The sequence below is a fragment of the Nyctibius grandis genome, chromosome 17, assembly GCF_013368605.1.
Source record: "Nyctibius grandis isolate bNycGra1 chromosome 17, bNycGra1.pri, whole genome shotgun sequence".
NCBI lineage: Eukaryota > Metazoa > Chordata > Aves > Nyctibiiformes > Nyctibiidae > Nyctibius > Nyctibius grandis.
Genome location: NC_090674.1, coordinates 369190 through 395794, shown reverse-complemented (window position 1 = coordinate 395794; position 26605 = coordinate 369190). Strand labels below are relative to the sequence as shown.

At 55.9% G+C, this 26605-nt stretch overlaps 1 protein-coding gene across 3 annotated transcripts in view; it reads left to right on the top strand.

Moving 5' to 3' along the window:
* The first annotated feature begins 636 nt into the window (after positions 1–636).
* Positions 637–26605, top strand: part of EPHB2 (EPH receptor B2) — a 135662-nt gene continuing 109693 nt past the window's right edge. For 2 of the 3 annotated variants that reach the window (XM_068414793.1, XM_068414790.1), the window contains exon 1: positions 658–721. In XM_068414793.1, coding sequence (XP_068270894.1) covers positions 658–721 — 64 coding nt within the window. Of the gene's footprint in view, positions 722–26605 lie in introns of all 3 variants that reach the window. The other variant, XM_068414792.1, reaches the window with a different exon arrangement.

Here is a 26605-nt window from a genome sequence, read left to right as displayed (position 1 = left end):
CCCCACACCCCCTCCGACACCCTCCCCCGCCCCGGGACCCCCGCCCGCCCCGGTGGGCAGCGGCGGGGGGCGAGGGCCGGGCGGGCGCAGCCCCGGTTGGAGGGATGCTGAGCCCCGGGACCGCCGGGCCGGAGCGGGGCCGCGGGCGGTGGGAAGGAGCGGAGGCGGGGCGGGGGCGGCGGGGCCTCCCCCCGGGAACCCCCTCCCCGGTTTCGGCGGCGCGCGGCCAGCCCCGGCGAGGAGGATTCGGGCTGAAATCACGGCTTTCTCTGGGTGATCGACAGCTCCGGGAGAAACCATCGGCGGCCGGGGGGAGCCGCCCTCCGCCGCCCGCCCGCCGCAACCCCCCGCCGCGCCGCCGGCCCCCCGCCGCTCCCCCCCCCGCCCCGCCGCCGCCGCCGCGGCCCCGCCGCCGCCGCCGCCCGCCGCCCCCGCCGGCAGAGCGGCGCCTCGGGGCGGGGCGGGCGGCGCGGGGCGCTCCCCCGCGCGGCGGCGGCGGTGGCTCGGCCCGGCCGCGGCGGCGGGGCCGGCGGAGCGCTCCGTGCCCGCGGCCGTGCCCGCGCCGGCGGCGGCCCCAGCGAGGGGCTCGGCTCTGCGCTCCCCCGCCTCCATGGAGCGCCGGCCGCGCCGCCTCTGATGCCCGGCCCGGCGCGCACCATGGGGCCGCTGTGGCTCTGCTGCCTGCCTCTCGCCCTCCTGCCCCTGCTCGCCGCCGTGGAAGGTAAGGGGGGGCCGCGGGGGGCGGGGGCCCTGCTGGGGCAGGGCGAGCCCCCCCCTTCGGGCTTTTTTCCTTGTTTTTTTTTTTGGGGGGGGTGGGTGGCACTTTGTGTCCCCCCGCTCCCCGCCGCACCCCCTCCGCAGCGCTGGAGGGGAGGCGAAGTTTTGGGGAAGTGCTGCCCCAGCTGGAGGTGTCGCCGCCGGAGCCCGGTGCGGAGCTGGGGGCCCCGCGTGTGTGTTTCCCTCCACGCCCCGCCGTCCCCAGACCCTCCCGATCGCTACGTTGCCCCTTCTCTCCGCCACCCCTTCTCCGGGGTGGGCATCCCTGGCCGGCACCCCCGCAGCAGGTCCCGGGGTGCTGGCTGGGTACCGCGGAGCCTCTCTCCGAGGGATGCCCGGGCTCGGCCGCGCCGTGCCCGCTGCTGCTGCCGGCTGGGAGAGGCTTTGGGGCGCACCTCAGCAAGGCCTTGCCGGCATCCTGGAGCTCATGGCCGGCTCCCCGCTGGCGGCGTGGCTTTCCCGGCGTCCCCGGGAGGATCTGGGCTCCCCGCCGAGTTCCCCCCGGTGCTCAGACAAAGCAGAGCCGGGCGGCAGGTGGGGAGCTCCTGGGCTGCGCCGGGTGGTAGCCCGGTGGTGGGGTCTGGGCAAGGGGGGGACTCGTGTTCCCTCTCCCCAGCCCCTCTCAGCCATGCCCGTGTGCCTCCTGCCCGCCCGCCGCACGGGCACCCTGAGAAGCGCCGGAGAACTGGGCTGGGCAGGGGCGAGGGCAAGGTGTGAGGCCAAAAACAAGCTCATCCCGGAGCAGGGTGGTCCACGGGTGTCTGCCCGTCACAGGAGGGCCATGTCCGAGCTGGCGGGGGGCCGGGTGGCTGCACTGTGTCCCTGGCTTCGCTGGGCTGGTGGGCAGGCTGGGCGGCCACCGCCGGCCTTGGGCGTGGAGGCACTGGGCGGTGGGAGCCGCACGGACGGTGTTTGTCTGGAACATGGATGAGGCACCATTTATTAAGTTGGAGTTTTGGGAGATGACTCATGGGTTGGCCGGCTATACATCGTGATATTTACAATATGGGAGCTTGGCATAAATAGGACTATTTACGTTGCAGTGGAGAGCGCTAGCCAGCTATGCTATTCAAATGAGCCCAGTATGTTTTTAATTATGGGGGGGGGGAGGTGATGAGCGTGTTTGTGGGAGCGTACATGTCCTTGTGGGACGTCTGGCCTGATCAGTCGGCGGTGCTGACACTTACAACGGTGCTTGTGCTGGGCCAGCGGGGCCCAAGCGGGCTTGGCCGTGCAGAGCCGACGCTGCTGACTATGGCAGGGGAGGGAGCCAGGTGCCCTGGCAGGGACGGGTGACACCTCCACCCCTCCCTGCCCTTCCCGCACGCCCAGAGGAGCTGCCGGGTGGTGCCGGGGGGTCAGTGACTGGCTCCCGGGGCTTTTGCCGCTTGCTAGAAGATGTGGGTGACCTTCCCACCATCATGTCGGGAGCAGCGGGGACTGGATACATGAGCACCGGGGCTCATCCCAAGGGACGGGGAATATACATCTGGGGATGAGGGGATGGCCAGCGCTGGCGGGGCGTTTCACCCACCCGAGATGATCGCCATAAGGTGTGCTCCTCCGTGGATGGAGACGCTCCCAGGGAGATGGTCGATGGGGGCCCTGCACCATGCTTCCAACGCCCGTCCCTGTCTGGGGCTGAACACGTTGATTTGTGTTTGGTGGGGTCCCCCTGTGCCCCAGCTGTTGCCTCCTGCCCTGTTGTGTGTGTGTCGTGGGGTTGCAATGGTGGCTCGCCGTGTGCGGCAACCAGCTACGGTGTCCCAGCCTTTCCCTCCTTGTGATGGAGGACTGGCGAGAGGCACGCGTGCGGGATGCAGCTCCCCGGCTGCGCCTCTGCTCCTTCCTCCCTGTGGGAGCTGCCTCTTCGTGGGGCTCCCCGGGGTGCTTGGACGCAATGTCCTTCTGCATCTCCGGATTCTCTGGGCCCCGTCGGCGTGGGCAGGCTGACCCAACGGCGGCTGCTGGCCAAGGAGATGGTGGCTGGACCCCACCGCATCCCCGCGGCCGCAGGGCACCTCCTCGGTGGTGATGCCCTCCGCGCTGCCATCACCAGCTCTGGCAAATTCCCAGGGCCAAAACGGGAGGAAAAAAGGCTCATTGAGGGGAAAAAACGCGTTCTGGTGATTTGCCCGGGGATCCTGCCTCTTGAGTCCTGTTTTCAGCTCTGCTACAGAGCTTTGCCGTAATGCTGGTAATTTCACTTGTCTCCTCTGTGCCTCAGTTTTCCTAATTACAAGGCGTAAAATAATACAAGCGTCTTTCCCAAGGGAGCCGTGAGGTTTTGTTAATGAACATGACAAAGTGCTTTGGGATCCGTGGTTGAAAGTGCAGCCTTAGTCAGTGCGCGTGTGTGTGGGGTGTTTATTTATCTACATGCTTTATATTTCTCTGTACACTATATATTCACTTGCATTTAACAAACCTTAATTAGAAACAAAGCCGATAGGGAAGGAAATATAAACAGGAGTGTGCATGAAAATTGGAAGTTGATTACTCACTGGCCAGCAGAATGCGTGTCTCGGGCTCAGGAGGAAAGGCTGTTTGGTTAAAACTGGCTCTGTTAAAAGGAAATGTGAAAAGAACGTAAAACATAAATCAATATGGAAAACAGGGAGGTGGATGACAACGTACATAAAGCAGAGGTTAAGAATTGCGTACAGTTGTTAAGGCAGTTGAAGGTAACGTATCTGCAGCTGAGAAAGTTCAGGCTTATAAAAGGAAAGTTTTTTTGTGTGTTTTTTTTTTTTTTAAAAAAAAACCCCAAAACCAGCAAGTCAAGAACAAAGGAGTCCTGGAAGGGTCTGGATCCCACACCGGCTGGTAACAGTGCCGCTATCACCGACGGCTCCTCTTTGTATTCCTGCTGGCGTACGCTGCGAGTGTATCTGGAGTACTGATACTGCCGAGGTGTTGTTGAGGGGGAGCTGGGAAGGGCACTTAGGTATTTTAAAATCAACAGCCCGGCTAACTCACGTGCAAGGGGGGGAAAGAAACCCGAAGGCGCTCTTCACCCCGTTGGAGTTAACTTTTCATAAACCTTGCGGCGCTGGCGAGTTTCCTGAGGGCTGGAGGAAAGCCAGCCGTGTGCCAAAAAATGCGAAAGAAGAGACGAGATGGCCCCAATATCTGTGAGGGTGCAGGCAGCCGGGGAGCCGGCAGCGCGGAGGCAGTGGTGATGGGCGAGGGAGAATCGCCCGGCGTGAGTTTTGCTGGGAAGCAGCATCGCAGGCGAGGGGACTCGATGCTGAGCATCCTCCTGTGCGGTTGTGATCCTGAGCCCGACCTTGGGCTTGGAGAGGGATGCTGGGGCGGGAGGGCCGTATCCTCTACCCAGATGGGCGTCCTCGGGGCATGCTGAGGTGCTGGACACGAACACCCGTGCCCATCCTCCGAGCAAGCTGGAGAGAGGACCTTTGTGTTTCTGCATAATTAATAATGTATTGTAATGTACACAATACAATATACATTATGCTTTTATTGTATTGCATACATGTATGTAATATGCAATATATTGTATTTTATGTACACTGTAACATATTTTAGTGTTAAAATATGGTTCACCTCTCTTGTACACATGGTCCTGACCCGCTGCTGAGCACCTCCGCAACCTCCTCCAGGCCCAGGGGTGGTGCAGGGGGATGCCAGCGAACACAGGGCTCGGTCTGTGCCTTGTTGTGTCCGACTTCATGGTCTCAGTGGAGGAAGGCTTTTTAGCCACCTCTTCGGGGTTACGGGTCACACCAGGGCAGTTGTTTTGATCTCGGTGCTCCAGGGAGGTGGGGTGTGCTGGACCGTAGGAGCTGCGGGAGCATCCCGGGGAGCCCGGCACACCCCGGAGGGATGCGGCGGAGCAGCAGGTCCAGGGAAAAACACAGCATCTGTCAAGAAGCCGATCCATCCCACGTGTTTGAACCCCAGATCTGCAAACGCTGTCCTGAGTCCGGGCTGGAAACAAATTTTTGACAGATGGGATTGAGGTGCAGAGCAGAGACTGTGGTTTCGGGCCAGCCCTGTGCTGCCCGTCTCCCTGCTGCTTCCTCCCCTCCCCGTCCCTGTGTCCTGGGTTAATTTTTGACAAGGTGCATTCCTTGCACCCGCCTGCCCTTCGCATTACCGGGCCAGCGACCGGGGAGGAAACTCCTTTTGGAGACCAAACGAGGTCCCAATTTAAACGTCCGTGTAGCCGCTGTTGCAGCTCTGCTCCTCGGCTTTTCCCGGGAGGGAGCAGCAGTTACTCCCGATCCCTGCTGCATTTCCAGCTTCGCTGGGTCATAAAAGCTGAGGGAGCAGATGCTGGAGGGAGATGCCAAGGGGGCAGGGCTGTAGGGGATGAGGGCTTGGGGCTCCGTGGCTACTGACGTCCCACAGCTCCTCGGGACACCCTACAGAGGGATCTGGGAGTGTGAAGGGGACGTGGCTGTGCCTTGGGGATGCTGCCAAGGCGTTTTGTCCCCCAAAGATGGGAGCAGCAGTCGCCTTTGCAGACGGGCTGAGGATCTGCCTGCACTAGTTGGCGGCCGTTTGTGTACACATACCTGAGCTGGCTGTAAAGAGGGGTGGGCACCAGCGGGGCTGCAAAACCTGCCTGAGGAGCTGGGTAAATACTGGATGCTGAGATACCTCCCGAGTCCCGAGCACTTTTGTGCAAGCGCAGCCGGAGCCATGATAAACGAGAGCCCACCGCTCCTGCCCCAACACGCACCCGCTCCCGGACAGACCGTCCCTGCTGAGATGGGTGCTTGTGTGCGGGTCTGTCCGGGAGCGGGTGCGGGGTTCCCATCCCACAGAAAGTCCTTTTTTACCGAGAAAGTCCCCCGTCAGCTCCTCTCCTGGTTTGCAATCCCTCCCAAACCTGTCTTCTGGTTTGCAGAGACGCCGGAGCGAAGCGCGGCTGCCTGTTGGATCGCGTCGGGATGGGGGTAGCGGGGAGATGCTCGGAGGCAAAAGTTCAGCCGTTAGATAAGGGGGTAACGATGGGGCCTCCCGCGATAAGGCGCTGACGTGTGGCGCAGGCGGGAGGGAGAGACAGCACCCCGGGGGGGGCTCGGGAGGGGGCTCCGCCCTGGCTGGTACCCAGGGATGCAGGGAGCACAGGGCAGGGGGTATCGCTGGGGATGCTGCAGGTGGGCAGGGACCCCTCGGGGCCGGGGAGGGTGCGAGGAAGGAGAGGTGCCGCAGGGAGCTGTGCGGGGATATATTGATACCAACTTTATATCGATATCGAGTTTATATCGATATTGGGTGTCTCAGGAACGTGCTGGACGGATGGCAGTTAGTGCCAGGGTGCAGGCGCAGGGGTGGCTGCGTGGGGTGTGCCACCCCACGCCAGGCAAAGCAGGATGGAGGCGAAGGAGCGAGCGAGGATCGTGCTGTGCCGTCCGCCCCTCTCTGAATGTCCGTGCTCGGGGATGAAGGGAGCAGTGTTAGGTCTCTGCTGCCCCTCTGACCCGACTCAAGGGAGGTGAAATGGGCCACGAGGGCAGAAAACACAACTGTAATTGTGGATGGTCCTTGCCTCCGTAAGTGTCACAAAGGGGCGTTATTCAGAAATTACAGTGTTAGTGGCTGTCAATAATCACAGCTCTTTGGAGAGCCCACGAGAGGAGGATCTCTTGATTTAGACCCGAGCATCAAGTACGATGCCGTGCAAGGCACGGGGCCGGCTCCGTGGGAGCAGGTTCAGTCTCCTGGCGGGCACGAGAAGGGACTGGTGAGCTCCAAAAGTTGGTGAAGCTTTATCAGTTGGTCTAATAAATGATGTTCTTTCCACCTTATCTCTCTTAGAGGCAGACCATTGCATCCGTAAAATGACCAGCACTTAAAAATACTGCACAGTAACATCTTTTAAGTCAGGCAAAATGAAGCAGCTAGCCAAAGGGAGCAGCTAAAATAGCAAAATACTTGCACGTGATGTGGGAAATGATATTAAAGCTCCGGATAAATGCATTGCAGCCGGTTAACGTATGAGTTTTAAAAAAAGAAAATAAATCTTGATTAAATGGCAAATTGAAGGAGGTCACCGGAGGTAAAAAGATGTTCTTCAGAAAGTGGACGTGGTGTCTAAAAGGGGAAAACAAAAAAAAAATCAGAAACTGTGGCGTGGTGAATGCAAAACCATATATGGCAGCCTGAGAGGAGTTTGAAAAATAACTTGTGAGAAGAAATGAATTATCCCCTCCCAGCGTCCCCCAAGAAATGAGAATCAGGAGGTTAAACCCAACCAGGATGGAGCACGTGGGGAGATGAGGGACAACTTCAGTGTCCCCCCAAATGTCCGTGGCCAAGGGGACTCCTTCCAAGGAGCTTTCCTTCCCAGGGCAGGGCAGAGAGACTGCCCTGAGGTGATGGCAGAAGAGCTTATATTTTAGAATAAATTGGTAAAACGAATATTGGGGCCAGAGCAAATGGGATGAGCATCCTTTAAGAAGATCTCCCTGGGTGATCCAGGAGACTCCAGACCAGTAATTTTAGAGGAAGGGCTCTCTTATGGATTAAAATCTGCTCAAAGAGTGGGAAACAAAGAGTCAGTTTTCCCACTGGATGGGGGTCAGCGTGAGTCTTGCACTTGCGACGTATTTATAAATGCACTAGAAAGGGGTGGGAACTCGAAGGCAAGAAAAGTTTGCAGATTATACAAAATTATTCAGGACGATAAAAACAACAGTTGTCTTTAAAATATTGTAAAAGGATCTCATGACACTGGATAACCAGGCTATAAAGTGGCAGATTAAATGTAGTCAGTGATGAATGAGAAGGGATTCACATGGAAAAAATTACCCTAAACCCATGCATGCACAGTGGCAGTCTTTAAATTACTTATTAGCATTTTAAGAAAGAGATCTTAAAGTCATTGTGGATGGCGCTTTGAAAGCGTCAACTCAGAACTGGGAAAGGCTGGGAAAGGAGGGCGAAGATGCTTGTACAGGAGAGGTATGTGGGTGGGGGGGCTTCAGGAAAGATGCAGCTGGAGGGGGGCACAGAGGTGCGTCGGACTACAGGAGGTGTGAAAAAGAGGGTGATGAAGGGGTGACGAGTCATTATTTTATATTTTTTCACTCGCTCTTGAGTTCTCAAGCGGAAGGTGTAAAACCAGGAGCGATGGAGTGCGTTGGGCAGGGTGAAGCCCACCCTTGCCCGTCCTGAGTCCCAGGGGCATCAGGAAGCCCTTGATGCTGGGCTGCAGAAAGGGGGGTGCTTTCTGCACCTCCTCCCTGAGCATCCCCCTGGTGCGCTGCTGGAGGTGGGAGGGAAGCCAGGAATCCCCTTGGCTCAGCCTCCTTTGGCCGATGCAGCACTTGAGGTCTGTCCCAAAGGGAAGGGCGTCTTCTCCAGGCTCTGATGCTGGATGCCCAAGCTCAGTGGGGGCTCCATCTCCCCCCAGGTCCCAGCTTGGCTTTCAAGACCACCTACATCTTTCGAGGCAAAGCGCTGGCAGGGGTCCACATCGCTCCAGGCCCTCATTGCCTTGGCCGTGGTGGTGGGAACACCTTCCAGCCTTACGCAGGCTCTTGATTTTGGCAGGGTGGCCGAGCAAGGGGAAGGCCCCCTGGACAACGCCCGTTGGCGCTCGCCTTTGCCCTCCTCGGCGTTTCGGAGGGCGAGAGCTTCTGGCTGGAGCTGGGGGAGGAGAGGAGCTCCCCTCAGCCCTGGGTTCATCTTGCGGGGGCAGAGGCTGGGTTTAGGGGAGGGTCGGGGGGTGGCGAGGGCGGCTAGGCGTGTGAACGTCCCGGCGGCGGAGGGGACGCCTCGAGCCGCGCGGGCTCGTGCTCAAAAGGCCAGACAAAAGGAACAATGGGCTCCGCGGCCGGGCTCCTGGGCAGCCTGCGGCCGGCTGCCGAGCCCCCGCCGTGGGAGAGGAGGGGGAGGCGGGCGGGCTGGCTGCGAAGGGCTCGGCTCTCCTCTTCTCCCACCCAGGCTTTGGGGGTCCCGGGGACACCTGGTCCGCAGCAGACTGAGGGACAAACTCTGTCCCGGGCGATGGTTATCCCACACCGAGCAGCTCACTGCCTGTGAACTTATTTGGGGTCCGTCTGCCCGGCAGCGGGCTGCAACGAGCCCTGCTCCATGCGAAGGGTCACCCCAGCTCCCGAAACACGTCCCCAAAGCGTGGGGGGTCTTGCTGGAGCGTGGTGAGCTTTGGTTGCATGTTCTTGCCATGGCTTGCAGGGACCCTTGTTGGGTGGTTGGTGCAGCGCTGCTCTGCTGCTGCGAGGCAGAGGAGGGGGAGAGCCAGGGAGGGACAGGAGAGTCAAACAAGGGCTGGACTCTCTGAACCCTCTGTCCAGACCCTCTGTGAGCCTGGACAACTTCAGCAGAGGGGTGGAGGAGAGAGAAGGCATCTCCACCCTCCCAGCCCTGGTGCACGGGGGTCGTGGGAGGCTGTGGATGAGAAGCATGCCATGCACCGTGGTGTGGCAGTGCAGGTTCTTCCCATCCCAGAGTCTCTCAGGGCAAAGGAGGACCGATTGGAGCACTCTGTCTTGGAGCAGGGACAGGAGTCCTTGGGTGATCTTCAGTCTCCAGAGGAGGCCCTGCTTTTCTGAGCCTCCCAGGAGGCCACTTGTCCATGTGGGGTGGCCACTGAACCCAAGTGCTTTGCTTGGGTTACTTGCTGAGACTAAAGGGTTGGGCATGATGTGTCTGAGGACAAACTGGGCAGGAACAGGCTGTTCAGATGCCTCCAGGTGTGTGGTTACTTTCACCCAAGAGATTGATGTGTGTGTCCTACCAGGAGCCATATCTGCCTGCATCCACTGTTCTCCACTCACTCCAGGCACGGGCCGGTGAGCTGGCAGCATCCTTCCCTGCCACTGGCTCCCGTGACTGTGCAGCTCATTCCCACTGGGTATGGACAAGGTGCTGCCTCCTGGAATTTGGCTTCAAGCCTTTTTCTCATGAGATGCATCTCTTCCTTCAAGCTCAGCTTTTTGTACGGCCAGTGTTTGAGCTGTTGGACACGGGTGATGGGGCTCATCAGCCTGACCAAGGAGGAAGGCTTGGTCCCAGGACATGCATGGGGATGATGCCTTTATCCCATATCTACCACCTATTCTGAAGGTGTGTCTGAAGAAGCTGTTTGTGGTCTTGAATAAGAGCTAAGAGTGCTCTGGACTGACAAATACATGTGCAGCTGGTTTGAGGCAAGGTAGGGTAGAAGGTCTGCTGAAGATCATGATTGGGCCAGCTAAACGAGTTGGGTGCAGCAGAGGGGAGGTTGAAGAAGCCCCGGGCCATCCCGGAGAGGCTCATGAGGTGGTGAGGGGCTGTGAGGTGGCCGGGCGGCCGCCCTAGCCGGTGCTAGCTGCGTGCTTGGGTGCGAGGTAGGCTGGAGCACGTGAGGGGTCGCGTCTCGCCGCGCAGAGGGTACGGGCGCGTTTCATGATTTGCTTTGCTGGTAATCCTGTTTCCAGGCTCCACAGCTGCGACTCGGAACCCTTTACGGTGAGCTTCACTTAATAAATCTTTGCCTTGTTTTACTTTTAAGCCTGTCTGGTATCAGGGGACGAAGCGAGCAGGAGAAATGCATGAACTGGGGGGCAGCACGGATGAAATAAAACAAGGTGTATGAGTGGACTGAGGGTGTTGCCTGCAGGGAGGGGGGCCGCCGGGCTGCTGAGGGTTAATTGCGGCTTGCCAGCTTTGGGGAAAGCATCTCCTGCGGGTTTCTCCTGCGGGATCCCCGACACCTCCAAGGTTGCTTGCGGAGGGCCCTTGCAGGTGGCTGAGCACTGGGTTTGTGTGCTCATCCCCAGCCCTTGTGTGCGTGCCCCGGCACGCAAGCTGCCTGCATGCACCGAGAGCACCTGCGTGTTAAATGCGAGCGGGAGCGTGGCTTCCTCGCTGCAGTGGTGTAGAAACGGGCACAGCTCTGGGAGGGAAAGCAAGCTGGTAACGTGGGTTTTTTCTTTCCCTGAGGAGCAGAGAGCGGCCGGTGCCTGGACATGGGGAATGGCCAGTGGCAGGGAATTAATTGCCGGTGCTGGGTGGTGGGATGGAGATGTCTGCCCCTCCGAGCTTGCTCCTGCCTGTCATGGGGTGCGATGCTGTGGCAGCGAGGGGGTGCATCGAGGCAGGCAGAGCAGAGCAGCCCCACCGCAGACAGTTTCCATTCAGGTTGGGCAAATGCATTCATAGAATCATAGAATGGTTTGGGTTGGAAGGGACCTTAAAGACCATCTAGTTCCAACCCCCCTGCCACGGGCAGGGACACCTTCCACCAGACCAGGTTGCTCCAAGCCCCATCCAACCTGGCCTTGAACACTGCCAGGGAGGGTGCAGCCACAGCTTCTCTGGGCAACCTGGGCCAGTGTCTCACCACCCTCACAGCAAAGAATTTTTTCCTAATATCTAATCTAAATCTCCCCTCTTTCAGTTTAAAATGCATTCCCCGGGCAGTGCCTGGAGCTGCCCTGTCCATGCTGAAACTGAGACAAAGCCCCACTCGTTTTACCCGCCTGGTGAGGGATGGTTAGTCCCCATGTAACAAGGACCCTCCTGGGCTTCTCCTGTCCTCGCCGCATGTTAACACCGCACTGGGGGCTCGGAAAGGATGAACACAGAAGTGTGCATGATGCCGAGTGGAAATCCCTTGACAGCAGAGAAGTAGCAGAGCAGCGGGGCGCTGGCGCAGGCTGGAGGAGCGGGCTGTGCCAGCTGCTCTGGAGGGGAAGGGGTGCCAAGCACCTCCAGGACTTGTCCCCATTCGTCTGCTCTACCTTTGAGGAACCTTAAAGAGAGTCCTCGACCAGATGCAGAGCAGTCGGGAGCAAGGCAGGCATGGGAAAGGTGCTAATGAGGACGTTGGCAGCATTGGTAGGGGTTGTTGTCTGGCCAGTGGGAAGTGTTGAACAGGTCTGCTCTGTGTCGTGCTCGGTGTAAATCTCCAGGCAGCAGGCAGCGAGCCTGCGAGTGGGATGGGGCCAGCTCGGATGTGCGACGGAGCCGGCCTGGGGTAGGTGGGTGCTGCTTTGAGGGCACCTGTGGCAGCTGGGTGATGGTCGATGGTGTGGCTTTGTCATGGGGGGGCAGATCTGCTCTGAGCATCGCCTAGTGATGGGGAGGTGCTGCTTTGGGTGGCTGCACTGCTGCTGCACAGAGCCACCACATCATACACCTGCGTTTCTCCTCCTTTTGCCTCTTCACTTTTCTTTTTCCAAGGCTGTAGGTGAGATGGAGAGCAGAGAAGTTGCTAACGACGCATTTTTTTTTGATCTGATGTGAAACTCTTGTGCCTTCGGGTTGAATAGCTGCCACGAGGTTTTGCTGTGACTGACACCTGTTCTGGCTGGAGAGTGACAGCTGGAATCCTCTGGAAACGCTGAACTTGCTGGCAGCTGCTCCCATTTGTTGTCTGGTCTCTGTTCCTGGGTTTGGCTAAACCTTGCACCACTCCAGGAGGTTGCCGATGTTCCTCCTTGGGTCGAGCGGTGGCTGGGGAGGTCTCCTGGGCTCCACTGGTTTATGGCACCGGGGCTGAGCACGCGGCTGTCCCCATCCTGGTGGGACACAGCTCGTGGGTGTGCACGTGGGGCACAGGCCAAAAGCTGAGCGAACCGGCTCTTCCCCGGTGTTTGCTTTCATCCCTCGGCACTGCCGGAGCCCGTCCTTGCTTATCTGCGGGGCTGAGGGTGAAGCACAACCCCTGCGGGCTGCGTCCCACAGCGCTGCTTTGCTGCTCCCTGTTTCCATACGTCTCTGCGTAAGACAAGCTGGGGCTGCGTGGGGGGGAACTTGAATTTTGGGCTGGAAAGTAAGGGATGTGTAGGGGACACTGCCAGCGGCTGCGGCCAGTTTGGGAGTGGCAGGTTTGGGGACCAACAGGAGGGACCGGTGGAGCCCACGCGACCCCGTGGCGTGCTGGATGGGGTGGCAGGGGCTGCCCACGTGGGCTCGTGCTGGGGGAAGCGAAGCAGGTCACCCTCAAGGAGAAGTCTTGTCCTGTAATTTGGGTGGCCTAAATATGACCTGAGCTCCCGCCTGTGGGTGCTGAGCCCTTGGAAATCTTGACCTGGGGTTTTACCGTGCGTTTCGGAGGTCCTCGGTGTGTGGGCTACAGAGGGAAAAGGGAAAAAAAAAATGGGATTTGTGAGGTCAGCCCTGGGTGTGTCGTCCACCAGCCTCGAATTGCTGGGTGGCAAGAGGGGTGGAGAAGGGCTTGGCCCCTGCTGTGGGTCTCCCGGGGGTGCTGGCAGCTCATCGAGCCACGGCGGCGTGCCCACCCCCTTGTGTTTCCATCAAGGCGCCCATCGCCCTGCACGTGGTGCATCAGGGGCTGTGCTGGAAGGAGAAACCCCATGGGTGCACGGGCTCAGGTGACAGCATCCGGAAGCGCTGCAGGGTCTCCTTCCCTTCAGCAGCAGGAATGTGCTGTATTCTTGTGCAGGGCTAAAAAAAAAACTGCTGGCAAAGTCCCATCCCACATAAAGAGCCTGGCTGTGCGCTGAGGGACACGTCCCTCTCCTGTATGCTGTGGCTGGGGATGCTCAGCACAGGGTTTCTGAGGTGGTGGTGTCTTTTATTTGATGCAGAAGAAGGGTTTGAAATTGATGGCACTTGTGCTCAATGTGCTCCAAAGCTTTAACTCCGAGAGGCCACCCTGCATGGCCGTGGGCTAAGAGGAGCGTTGGGAGCCCACCTGGAATGGGTGTGTGGTGGCCCCATCATGCCAGGGAGTATCATGAGGCCAGCCAGACAAACTGATGGATGAATCAACAAAGCCAAAAAAGAAAAAATAAAAAAAAGCAAAGCCTTGGTTCTGATCCAATTCTATAACAATAAAACGAAACAAACATCGTGTTCAAATTGCCTGAAGAAATCCCACCCACCAGTGGCACCGACGGAGACCCTGCTGGTCTGACATCGAGCCGTCCCACTCCCCAAGGATGCAGGTCCCAGGTACAATCCCTGTTGATGCGTATTAGCAGAGGGGGTTCCTGCCCCAGCCCCACCACTGTTTTCTCCTTTCCAGCTAAGCTGAGGGTCTGGAGGGGGGGTTTGGTGCAACCCTGTGCCAAGTCTGGGCTTGGAGGTACCTGCTCTTCCAATCTCTCCCCCTCCGACTCTTTTTTCCCTTCTCAGACAGTCAAATCAGAGTACCCTGGGGATGGTGTGTCCTGGTGGGCATGGTTTCCTGGGTCAACATCTGCCTGAGCCGAGTGGAGGTGTTCAGATGTCCTCTCCCTGGAGGCTGGCTCCTGGGGGGACTTCGCCCATGCTGGAGGCCAGTCTCCACTCCAGCTGTGGGGTGGCAGCCTGGTAGATACATCAGGGACATGCAACTCTGATCATCTCAATTTAGTGAGGTTGGCTCAAAATCAAGTGTTTTAACCATTCAGAAAACGTTACTATGGGATTTATCCAGTGTCTTAGGAGGATGCTGAAGGGCCCCGTGCTGGTCCTGGGACTGCTTCTAGGAAAGAAGGACGTTGAAGCCCACTGCTGAGAGCACATTTTTGCAAGAGCAGTTGCGTCTCCTGCACCCAGCTTCTGGGACCCAAACCGAGTCCGGGAGGGGTGGTTGTCCTTTGCCCTGCTCTGGACTGCAGCAGGGGTAGATATTCAGTAGAGATCAGCGCAGTGACTGCTGAGTTGCTTTTATTTTGGTCTCTGAAGGTAGCGAGGCCCGTTGGAGGTGTGAGCGGGGATGGCCCGCAGCGGGGCTCGCCGGCCTTTAATGCTTGGAATAGTTTTGCCGCTTGCATTTGCAGGGCTCTGGCGGGGATGAGACTTGCTGGTCTCCATGGTTTTATGTGCCATGGGACTGTGCCAACAGTTTAATCACAGCTGAACCCTCATAGAGCAGCATAAAAAATGTTGTAGTTGGGATTAGGTTACCCATCCTTCCTATAAAAGACTCTATAAACAGTCCATCAAGCCCAAGCATTCCTCTGTTGGCTGCGAGGTCCTTTGCTCTTAATGGGTCTGGCGTTTGCTTCGACTAAGTCTTTTTTTGGAGTGGGGGGAGGCACTGCTTTAAAGGAGCCCCCAAAGGATGGCTTTTCTGCTTGCATTAGTGGGGGAACCCAACTGGGCTGGCTTGGCAGAGGCAGTGTTGGATGTCAGCGGATCTGGCTGGGGAGGCAGGGGGTAGGAAGCACTGACAACAGCAGCTGCTCCATCCCTGTTGCTGAGGGCTTTTTCTGTATGGATTTGCCGTTTGCTGGGGTGCTGGAGAGTTTTCCCTAACCTTGGGGTGGGCAAAGACCTGGGAATCTCCCTCTTCCATCTTCCAGCACACCTCAGACCTGTCTTGTCTCTGCTGCAGCTTAAGCAAGTTCCCAAAGGCTGTTGAAAATCCTAAAGCTCAGGCTGGGCACCAAGTGGTCTCTTTCTAGCCATGGGTGCGCTCCCACCTTCACCTTCACCTTCACCTTCACCTTCACCTTCACCTTCACCTTCACCTCCACCTCCAGCTCCACCTGCACCTTCACCTTCACCTGTGATGCCTGTCATGGAAGAGCCCCTGCTTTAATAACATCCGTGGAACTTTCTTGGAGTGCTTTGAGTTTTGTCGTCCAGCCTTTGGGGAGCCATGGGACAGGGAACAGATGGATGCGGGTGGTGCTGAGGGTGTTCCCTGTCTTGGCTGCTGCATCCTTGAGGCAGGTCTGTGCACACCTCGGTTGTGTCCCGGGGCAGCTTGCCTATGGGACCTTGTAGATGCTCCTGCCGGGACAGTAATCTCTCTCCTGAAAAGCTTAAAAGCGTGGTTATGCTCCTGCTCTCCCAGCAATGAAGGGGAAGGAAGAGCAAACTCAGCATTTGTTTGCCCGCCCAGACGTAGCCCTAATCTGCCTGGCTCCCAGGGAGGTCCCTGGCTGTGATGACAGTCCTGTCGGTGACACCTGCCCGCTTGGAAGAGGACTGAAGCTGTCCCGTAGTTTCAAGCACAGCAAATGTCTGTTGGGTGGGAACAGCGTCCGAGCTGCGGTGCCAGAGCTGGGCGCAGGAGGTATCCCCAGTCAGTGCCACAGTGTCACTGGGAGCATCTGGAGCTTTCCTGGCTGGCGCTTGCGTCTGCTGAGCCACACCAGCTTGAGGGGCATTTGCTGGAGGAGACCAGTCTTTCCAGTGCTTTTCCCAACAGAGTTTAAATTATTTTAAAGATTGTGTCCCCCCCCCCAATTTCCTTTGAAGGTGATTTGATCAATTTAATCACTAGCACAAACGTGGGGTTTCTAATGTAATCAGTTAGCAAGACCCCCTCCCTTAGTATCCTGCAGAGGGCAATTCAGTCCACCTGCCTGGGATGGCTGTTTTAGATCATCTGCCTTGTCCTCGGAGGCCCTTTTCTCTCTGTCATTACTATCTGTAGAAAATTAACAACTGCATTAAAGTGGAAGCATTATTTTTTCATATGGCGAACGCCAAGGGAGGTGAATCCCACATCCTTTACCTGAGGATGCTCTGCGAGCCTGGAAGAGCATTAGATACTTCAGCATCAGTTTCCTTCATCCATCATGCTGAGTGTACGACAAAAAATGAACCTGGGGCTGGTTCCTGCAGAGCCCACTGAGGTCCAGCGCTGGGAACTATTACTTGAAACCTGCCAGCTAATCAGCTCTTAATCCCTTTAGCATGTTTTCGGCGATACGGGGTTGTACGCCCAGGCAACGGCTGGGCTGCCGCTGGCACGGTTGGCTGTGCCCCCCCTGTGCTGCCGTCACGCCTCCTGGTTTCGGTAGTCAGAAAGCCTCCTGCCTTGTACACGGCTACTCTCACCAATCAAACTTGTAATCTCAGTGAAGAATGAAATCAAATTTGTTTGACAAGACCCGTTTCCTGTAGAAGTATGTTGACTGGTGCTAATTATACTCCTGTTCTTTAATTCTTTATGATTTGAATTACATCAGCATTTCCATTATTTTCCCAGAAGTGATTTCAGGCGGAGCGAGACCTTGAATGCCTACCATTTCATTGCGATATAATCCTAGTGCATCCACTAAACGTGATCCTTCTTCTGCACTGAGATACTTCTGCGTTAACGTCTTCAAGGACTTACCACTTTCTTCTTCTCCCAGGCGTCCCCTCGTGGCCTCCTGCTTGCTAATTCTTGAAGTCTGTTGAGTCTGTCACTGGGAAATGTGTTTGATTTTCTTAGTTCTCCCTCTCCCCGTCCCAGTCCCTGAAGTGTTATGAGCTCTGATACTTCTCAGTCAGAAGTTGTTCCCTGCCTCGTGGTCTCTGCTGGCTGGTGGGGCTCATGGATCTGCACCGTCTTTTCCTCAGGCTGATGTTGCAAGTGATAAAGATCTTTTTGAAGTCTCCTCCTGCCTTCCAAAGTGCTTCTGGCCTCATCTCTTCCCTCCTGCGCAAAGGGGATGCTCTCTGGAAACATAGTGACGCAAAGAGCTATGTAGGTTTGCTCCACTGCCCAGTTATTCATGCAAATATTGGCCAGTACTGCAACAAGTCTGTGGAGCTTTCTTGTGGTTTTCTTCCAATTTGGTGTTAATGGCTAGTCCCAGAATTTGATTTTTCAACCTATTGTGGAGGTGTTGTACAAGAATTTCATGTGGCCATGGTTCCTTGGGCTTGTTTATGAAAGTGTCATAACTGAAAAGCCCAGAAATGAAGATAAACGGTGGCTGTGGCTTCTCCCAGCTCTGTGAGGCCATTGACTGTGTCAGAAATGAGCTGAACTGTTTGGTCACTGCGTGGTCTAGACACATCTGTTCCAGCTGTGGCCAAAGTTATTGTCTAGACACTTGCAAACGGCGTGTGTGATTTTTAAGAGAATTACAGTCAGACGGCCTCTGGGTCGTTAGTGATGTGTGAGCTAAGGAATCCTGCATTACTAATGGGAGGAAGAAGCCCTGTCCTCCTGAGGGCTGTGGAAATAACATCCTACTTTCCTAATAAAGACACAGACTGGCTGACCATGGCCATCCTTCACAAACTGTTACAAGGAACTGCAGCAAGGGAAGCTCTGGTTGCATGTAGGGCAAAAAAGCAAAAAAAACCTCAAAAAACAAACAAAAAAATTGCCCTGAAAGTGGTTCAGCGGTGAAGCAGGGCCCAGAAAGGTGGCAGGATCTTCAGATCTCCATTGCTGGGCATTGTCAATGATTTTTTCTGTTTCTATGAATTTTAACATTTTTACTTAGCATTTTGTCTATATGCTTAAATGAACACCACCACCACAACTTCCTTGTCTTCAGCCATGCCAGACGTGGCTTTTCCATAGATTTCCCTTATCAAGTTGTTTCACTTTGTGCCAGTCACAGTAAAATATAGGTTGCCTGTTTACTCTCCTTCCATTTCTCATGCATTGCCTTTGTATGCGTGGTTGTCACCAGTACTTTGTTACTCTGAGGTTGGTTTTGTTTGCAGTTGTTGTCTTCCTAGATTGTCAAATTTTAGCCTTTAAAAAAAAGTTGTTTAAACATTTCTTTGAGTCACAGAGTCATAGAATGATTTGGGTTGGAAGGGACCTTCCAGGATCATGTAGTCCAAAACTCCTCTGATTTTCATTTGTACTGTTTCTGTTTCCTCATTGACTCTGCTTGTGAATTTTCTGAGATTTGGGAAATTAATGCATTTGGAGAAACAGGCAAAGCCATTTCAGGTTTGGCCTGTCCTCCCTTTGGCCAACACAGGCTGTGATCATCAGTGCTGGGGCAATTACATGCTTCCAGTCCAGTGATTCAGCCCTCTTTCTGTGTCATTATGAGGTCCGAAATTGTAGACCTCAGGGTCCTTAATGCACTTTGTGCATTAAAATTATGTAATGAGCCTGTCCTCACCAATCACAGGGTATGATATAGCGTAACGATGACGGATATTGATGGGCACAGGGCACCAGTGTCTCCAGGCAGTGTGAGAAGCAGAAATCTGGTGGTGACAGCTGGTTCGTTAGCTCCGTGTCCATCACATGTTGGCTTTCCATCACGTGTGTCGTTGCACCATTTCATACCCTGAGCACGATTCTGATTTATATTGGTGCAATGGTGGCTCAGCTGAACCAGTGCAAACTGTGGTGTCTTCTCCAGTATCCTCTTTGGATTAACTGCCCTGTGATGAGTTTGCAGTGTAGACTAGTCCTAGTTCCAGCTCTGGTGGGTTGTCAGGCCAGTGATGGCTTGGTTGGACCCTCTCCTTTGTAGACAAGCTGGAGGAGACATGGTTTGGAGAGGTGACAGCAGAGTCTGCTGTGGCAGCTCAGTTCAGGCATGCTGGTCACCTTGCACTCACCTCTCCTTGGATCTCACCATCCTGTTCCTCAGGAGCCCTGGTCAGGTTTCTTGCTGAAATGGAGAGGGGAGGCCAAGACTGCCTCAACGTTGGTTAGGCACAGTGTCAGGTGAGTTGAATGGGATGTTTTAGGAGTGAAGAAAGACCACTGATGGCTGGATTTGAGAGGACATGCAATGACAATAGCCTTTGTGAGCAGGTGACGTGCCCTTCTTTGCTGCCGGAGAGGGACCTGCCACCCTGCCAAAATCAGCATTCACCTGAGAAGGTGGCCACTGCTAGACATTTGCTGGTATCTCTGTTGGGTTTTGGGCTGTGCAAGTTCAGCTGATGCGTTGCTGCTGGTTAAGGAAGAAGAGTCCATTTTGGCATCCACTGAAAGGTGGGTGAGCCTCTGAATTTGCAGGATGGATGCCAACGTGCAGAGACTCACTCCTATCGGTGAGCCTGGTGTTAGACCAGGGACACTCTGCCTTACCCGTGTCTTGCTGTCTTTGTGCATCTGCTTTATTTTTGCTCCAAAACCCAATAAAGAGAAAGCAATGCTATTTTTTCCCCCCCACCAAATAAGTTATGATACTAAACAGATGGGCATCCTGGAGTAGGCTGAAGGGGTTGTGTTGTCAGTGAGATGGGGTGGCTCCTACTTCCTTGGATGGTTAATGTGGAGGTGGGTCTGGATGATGTATGAGAGTGTTTCCCAGCCTGTTTTTCCAGCCAAACTTCCTGTGGGCAAAATTCAGAGCTGTGTGTTGTAGCTCCACTGGCCAGAAGAAGGGAACATTGGAGGGGCAAATGGGTCTGGATGAGATAGTGGCTTGTGTCTTCATACAGGACACGTTGTACTGGGGAAGTGATTGTGGTCCTGCTATGTCGATTCAGCTTCTAGAAGAAGAAGATTTTTCAACTCCCTCAGTAGTACAAGGCATCTCCATCTTCCATCAGAGCAGATGTCCAGCTCTGGTGTCCCTGTCCCAAAGTCCCCCTGCCCCAGTTGTAGCAGTGATCAGGGTGGCTGTGGATTTGCCTAGTCAAGTCCTGCAAACCCCCATTGTTGGAGATCCTCCACCTGTCTAGTGGCCTGCCTCAAGGCTGTACAGCCCTCCTGAGGAAGCGATATCCTAAAGAATCTTTTAACATCTGACTTGAACCTCCCAAGTCACAATTTATATTTTGAAAATGTCTCTCCTAGGTCAAGATGCCCATCCTGGAGTCACTTGCTGTTCTTGTTTTGTGGGATGAGATGCTTTCTGCTTAGCTGGGCACGGGTGAAAGTTCTGTTTTCCCTTCATTGCTTTCAGCCTTTTCTTTAGGAAATTTCATCTTCCTGGGAATGGCCAAGTTCAGGGTTTAAACCATGTCTTTGTTTTTTGTTCTCTTCTTACTCTGCCCCAAATGTTGGTGCTACATGAATAGCCTTGCCCCAATGGTGATGATGCCATTAGACCGTGGATCCCCACTGCCCCGGAGATCCAGTCCTGGAGGTCTGGGGAATGAAACACTGAGGAGAAGGTGGGAGAGGAGCTAATCCAGGAGCTGATTTATCTCTAAGGCACGGTTCACAACACTCCTGCTGTGCACAAACTAGAAGTGTCTGCAGACATCCAGAATACCTCGCAGGAGCGCTGCTAATCTAAACGCTGGAGTGCTTCAGAGTTTCTCTTTCCTTGCAGTAATAATTTGCAATCATATCCCAGCTTCAAAAAGCACCTGAGTCAGATGGGGGTGAATTATTTGCGGACAGCAGAGCTGCCTCCTCCTGCACGCCAACAGCATCTTGCAAGGGGAGGATGCGGCGGGAGAGGCTGTGGCTGTGAAAGATGTCCAGATGTGGGAGTGGGTCCATCCCAGACCTGGAAATGCTCCCTCCATCCCCGCTCCCACCTGACGCACCACTCCCTTCCCCTCGGCCGCAGCAGGTTTTTTAATAGCTGTTTCCCTGTGAAATTGGAAAGATTGCCGGCTGTGAAATACAAATGATATGTACTAAATGCTGTGTAATGGATTCCACTTGCAACGTTTCATGATGGTGTGTTTCTAATAAAAGCCTCTGGGAGTGATGTGGAAGCTCGCCGGCGAGGGGTCGGGATGCTGGGGAGGGCTGGGTCCCGCAGCCGGCACGCGTGGTCCCCATGAGGCTCACGGGCAGCCGGGGTGGCTCTTGTAAGATGAAACAGCCAGCTACAAAACCCCACGGAGGAGGTGTACTGAGGGAAAAACCCAAGCTCACAGTGATGCTCTTCCAGCAGGGTTGTCCGTTCTGTGCTCTGCCGCTGGAGGTGTGGGGTGAGGATGTGGGGTTCTGGGGGACAGGGCAGGAGCAGGACTTGCTTTGCATTATCATGGGACACAAAGCTACCCCTGAGGACATACCCTCTTGCTCAGGCTGGCTGTAACGATGGGCAGATCGTGGAGATGTGCACTACGCAGTGGGGGAAAAGCACGTGGGCAGCACTTGGTGCTTTCAAACTGGGTGGCGGATGAGTCACCCTAAGAGTTGTTGCAGAGGTAACCAGGGGTTTCAAGCCTTTTACGTGCAATTCAGCAGCATTAGGAATATTTGGGGGAGGGGACGACGGTTCCCACCATGCTCCAGCAAAAAATGGATTTATAGGCATGCATTGAAGGGGCTTAAAATTGGTCACAGGAAAATACTCTAAGTGTGTCATTGCCACTTTTGGGGCAGCATTGCTAACAAGATCCCTGTCTGCAGCAAATGCCAGTGTTGGGAGAGTAATAAAGATGGGAGAGGATGGGTTGGTTATACCTGAGACAATTTGGTGCATCAGGGCAACAAAAGTGGGTCTGAGCACAGCCACGCTGTGTCTGGGAGCAGGAAGTGTGCTCCATGGGTATGGGACAGGAGATGCTAACCGGGAGATCTCTGGCCCTGAAAATACCTTGGAAATGCATTTCCCTGGAGTGAAAGAGCTAATCAGGTCCTTGCTTGGTGAGCCAGGACAGACCAGTTTATCCTTTCCTTGTGATACAGAGGCCAGCCCTGGATGCCTCCATATCTGTTTCTGGTGGCTGCAGCTGAAGGAGAATCAAAATGGAAATAAACCAGCTACGGTCATGACTCAAGGTGTGGAAAACCTGCCCATCATTTGCTTTATCCAGCAGATTAAGGAGTGTCTTCTGCCTCGTCTGCTGGTACCGGCCTGGAGGAACGGTTGTTTATGGTGAAGGTCTGTTTAATTTAGCAGGGCAGGACTCTGTGGCTTGGAAGCTGGACTAATTCAGGCTGGTAGAGGAGCATGTTTTTAATAACGTGTCTAATTAACTGTGGAGCAGCTCACCCAGGGATGTAGTCGATTCGCTATTGCTCTTAATCTGTAGATCAAAGGTGACTGATTTCTCATAAACCGGTTTTGACCCCTGGGGCTCTTCCCTCCAGCTAATACCCCTCTGTCTCCAGCCATCCCTGGGCACGTGCTGGGCTGGAGGGATGGCCGGGCAGCCTGGCCAGGCTGTTTGCTGGCTTAGAAACGTGCGAGCCTGCATCGGGCTGCGGCGGACGCCAACGCCTCATGCTAAAGCCCTGCTCCCACTGCCCGACACAGGAGGATGCTGGGCTGGCTCTGCTCACCCCATCCCCTGCGGGTACCACGGAGCGAACATTTCCCTGATCACATGCATCTTAGTAAAGCTTCAGTTTCAAGGGATATGCTGATAAATGCAAAGATTCCTGGACACAAGCTGCTGATCAGGGTTACATGGGGCATCTCCCAGCTGCCTGCATCACGGCTGCTGCAGCATCAGCTGCCACTTACTCTGTGCTGCTCGAGGTCCCTGCCCGCAGGCACGAATTGGGGCTGGGGAGGGCTTCCCATCCTGGGAATATCAGATGCTTCCTTCTGAAAGACTCGCCCTTGTCTAAATGAACCCGGGGAAGTCCTTTGGCCAGTGCTGGGCAGAGTGTCGGACCAGATGTTCGCGCTTCACCCGTCTGACCTCCGGATCGATGGAGCCATGAACTGTCCTTTGTTTGCCCGTCCTTCTGCTTGGACACCCGCTGCCACGTCCGTGACAACTGGCCCCTCTGCAGACAGCCCCTGGCCACAGGGATGGGGGTCCCTTGTGCCCCCAGGCTGGTGGGGGTGTCAGCTCCCGGGGTGCTTCGCTGCCCCCTCTCCTGCAGCAAAATGGGGTTGAAGCTGTTTTGTTCATGCATTCGGGTTTTGGGTGCTCAGTGTTTTGTTTTCTGGGGTCTGATGTTTCTCTGAAATACCTTTTTATTTTTAGGGGGGCAGCCAAAGCCGAGCGCTGCCCCCAAGTGCTGAGCGAGCATTTGCAAACCTTGTGCCATCCCTGTAGCGAATGCTGGTGAGGGCTCTGCTCCCCGGCATGTCACCGAGCCACATTTGGTGGTGGCCGAGCCGTTTGGGTGCCCCCTCCTGTCATCTTGTTTCACACTCGCCCAGCTCCTCTGCAGTGGAAACCAGCTGGGTGTCAGCAGCCGTCACCTCCCTGGCTGGCACAACATGTCCCTGCAGGGATGCCCCTGCCTGTCCCCCACCTCTCCCATCCCTCTGTGTCTTCTTTCCCAGTCTCCCCAGTGCAGGGCTTTGCTCCTTGCGGATTCTCCCTGGGGATCAGTCCCGGCCTGAGGGCATCATGGCATGGGGACAAGTGGGTGTGTGGAGCCGGCGAGACCAGGCTCAGCACTGTCCTGGTGTGATACAAAAAATATTATAATTTGCTTTTTGTCGTACTTGGAGCGGGGCAGCTTTAAGGACGTTTTTACCAAGTTCTTTAAATCCACGTCCCGTGAGTCAGAACTGCGTCAAGAGTTAATTATTTTCTCCAAGAGGAGTAAACAAAGGCTCAGCCAACGGGTTTTTATTCATCTATAAATCCCCGGCAGCGTGAGCGGATGGATGGGGCCGGCAGCCCTGTGCATCCCGCGGGGGGCGGCTGTGCCGAGGCAGCCGGCCCCAGCACCTCTGCTCTCCAGGCAGGATAAATCAGCAGACACGGAGGAGTGCTGCACCCTCCGCGGGCAGGAGAGGTACCTCCGTGAATCGAGGAGGTATTTTCACACCGAGGAGATGTTTTCCACTGCCTGGACTGCTGGGGTGTAGTGGGGCACGGACACGCTCCTGGCAGGGCTGGGACCAGCCGGTCCCCACCTTCACTGCCCACCGGGATGTGGTTTTTGGAGAGACTTGCCTTGTGCAGCGTTCGTGCTCCAGGTGCTCTCGGTGAGCAGCCAGGTATGTGTTACGGCAAGAGGGACTTCCTGAAGCCAGCAGAGCCCAGCAGCATTTTCAGGGGAGGGTTTCCAGCAGGATGGGGAGAGCCCTGGTGCCCTGCGAGGCTGCCCGGGGTGTCAGCCAATCTCCCACCTCGTTGCATCAGCCCTGCTGCCCCGTGGTTGGTGAGGGGTGTCGGACACCTCTCCCGCAGGCAGGCTCTGCACCCGCTCAGATCAAATCAGCCAGGTTTGCTCCAGCTTTCTCCTTTTGAGGAGCAGCACTGCTGCAGAGCCCTGGGCTGTGCTTACCCTCTGCTTGGAAGCAGCCTGCCTCGGGGACAGGGTCACGTCTGGGCTGTGGTGGCATCGCAGTCTCTGGGCTCTCCATGGCACTCAAGCTCATCAAGCCTGTCGAGACATGCCATGGTCCCAGGTGCTCTGGAGGAGACTCGCTGGCCACGCACAAGGCTGTGCGTGCAAGCTTGCGCTCTGCCTGGCAGGCAAGTCTGGTCTTGAGGACATCTGTGTGACCACCCTCGGCTTAGGCTACTTATGTTGCCTGCCATAAATTCCTCGTGCATCCCAGAGCCAGCAGCCTGTGTGCTCCAGCGTCGCTGACGGCTATGCAGGGTGCTAGTGTTTCCCATGGCTTGGCCATCGTGGCCACTGGCTGGCCCAGGCTCTTGTACAGCAGCAGCAAGACCTGCCGGGATGCTCTCGGGGGGCTCCACCTCCTGAAAGCGGGGCGAGGAGAGGGGTGCCGTGATGGCAGAGGACCGAGCGCAGTGTTGAGTGGTGTCCTCTTCTTTTAGGGCTCCCAGGGGTTTGGGTGCATCCCTGGGTGCTCAAGCACATCCCATAGATCAGAGTCCCTCCCTGAGCAGGGGATGGGACTTGAGCCTTCCAGAGATCCCTTCCCATCACACTTGTGGGATTCGAGGATTACGGGGAGTGCGGCAGCAAGGGGAGGATGAACTTGCTGCTCCCTCACATGTTTTCGTCCTGCAGACATTGATTTATAAAGGCTGCTTCATGCTGAGTAGGGAATTTGGGGGATGGTGCATTCCCTGCACAAGACTTTTCGCCTGATTTCCCATGTCAAGGCTGAGGAGGTTGTCAGGTAACACCTCGATCACCCTGTACACTAAATTTTGGAAGTATGGTATTTTTATGAGGCTCAGGGAGGAAGCCCTAAACCCTGCGAAGCTGTAGGAGTTTGTCTGTGCATCCCGTGGTGCTCGGAGGATGCGGGGCTGTTCTCTTCTTGGCAGGGTGGTTTTTCACATGGTGAGGGACCAGGGATGCAGCCGGTGTGTCCTTCCACAGTCCCCAACGTGCACCCATGCAAAGAGCACTGGAGGTCTGGGGTGCCAGGGAGAGGGTGCAGACATAGCCTGTCTCAAGGGCATGTCATCCCTGCAGGGTCTGCAGGTGCCTGTGGACGAGTTTGCTGCTGGGTGCATGTCTCTGGGTTTGCATGGGCAGTGCCAGCACCGTCGTGTCACTTCAGTGCCACGTGCTGGAAGGGTCCGGGGGTGCTGATCAGTGCCAAGCCAAAACCGTGCGTTGCAAGGGGACAAGGTGCTCCATCCTCGCTGATCTCCTCAGCCTCTCCTGGGGCAGGCGGTGGGGAGGGCTCTCTGCCTCAGTTTCCCTCCCAGCCAGTAGGGATGAACAATACCTTCTCCTTGCACAGGTGTGCTCCGACATTGCTGCGATATGTGCAAGGGGCATTTAACCACAGTGAGAAAAGGCAGTGAAACGGGGACCTTCCCCACTGCAGAAACATGGCGGCAGTGGATTGTCCTTCCCCACCTCAACTCCAGATGGCTTGTGCTTGCCCCTTCTGGAGTGCATGGTAGCTGGGCAGTGTCTGTGCTGGCTGGGGGTGGCACGGGCCGTGCAGAGGGGTGCAGAGGAGCTGTGAGCTCATAGTTACCTCCAGCCAATATCCACGCTGATAGCTCTGCGGCTTTTGTCCTCAAAGCATGCTCGGGGGGGTGTCCCTGTTGCTGCACTTCCTTGACAAAGCATCTGGAGCGAGTCCAGAGGAGGCCATGAAGATGCTCAGAGGGCTGGAGCACCTCTCCTGTGGAGACAGGCTGAGAGAGTTGGGGCTGTTCAGCCTGGAGAAGAGAAGGCTCCGGGGAGACCTTCTAGCACCTTCCAGTGCCTGAAGGGGCTACAGGAAAGCTGGAGAGGGGATTTTTACAAGGGCATGGAGTGACAGGACGAGGGATAATGGTTTTAAACTGAAAGAGGGGAGATTTAGATTAGATATTAGGAAGAAATTCTTTCCTGTGAGGGTGGTGAGACCCTGGCCCAGGTTGCCCAGAGAAGCTGTGGCTGCACCCTCCCTGGCAGTGTTCAAGGCCAGGTTGGATGGGGCTTGGAGCAACCTGGTCTGGTGGAAGGTGTCCCTGCCTTTGGCAT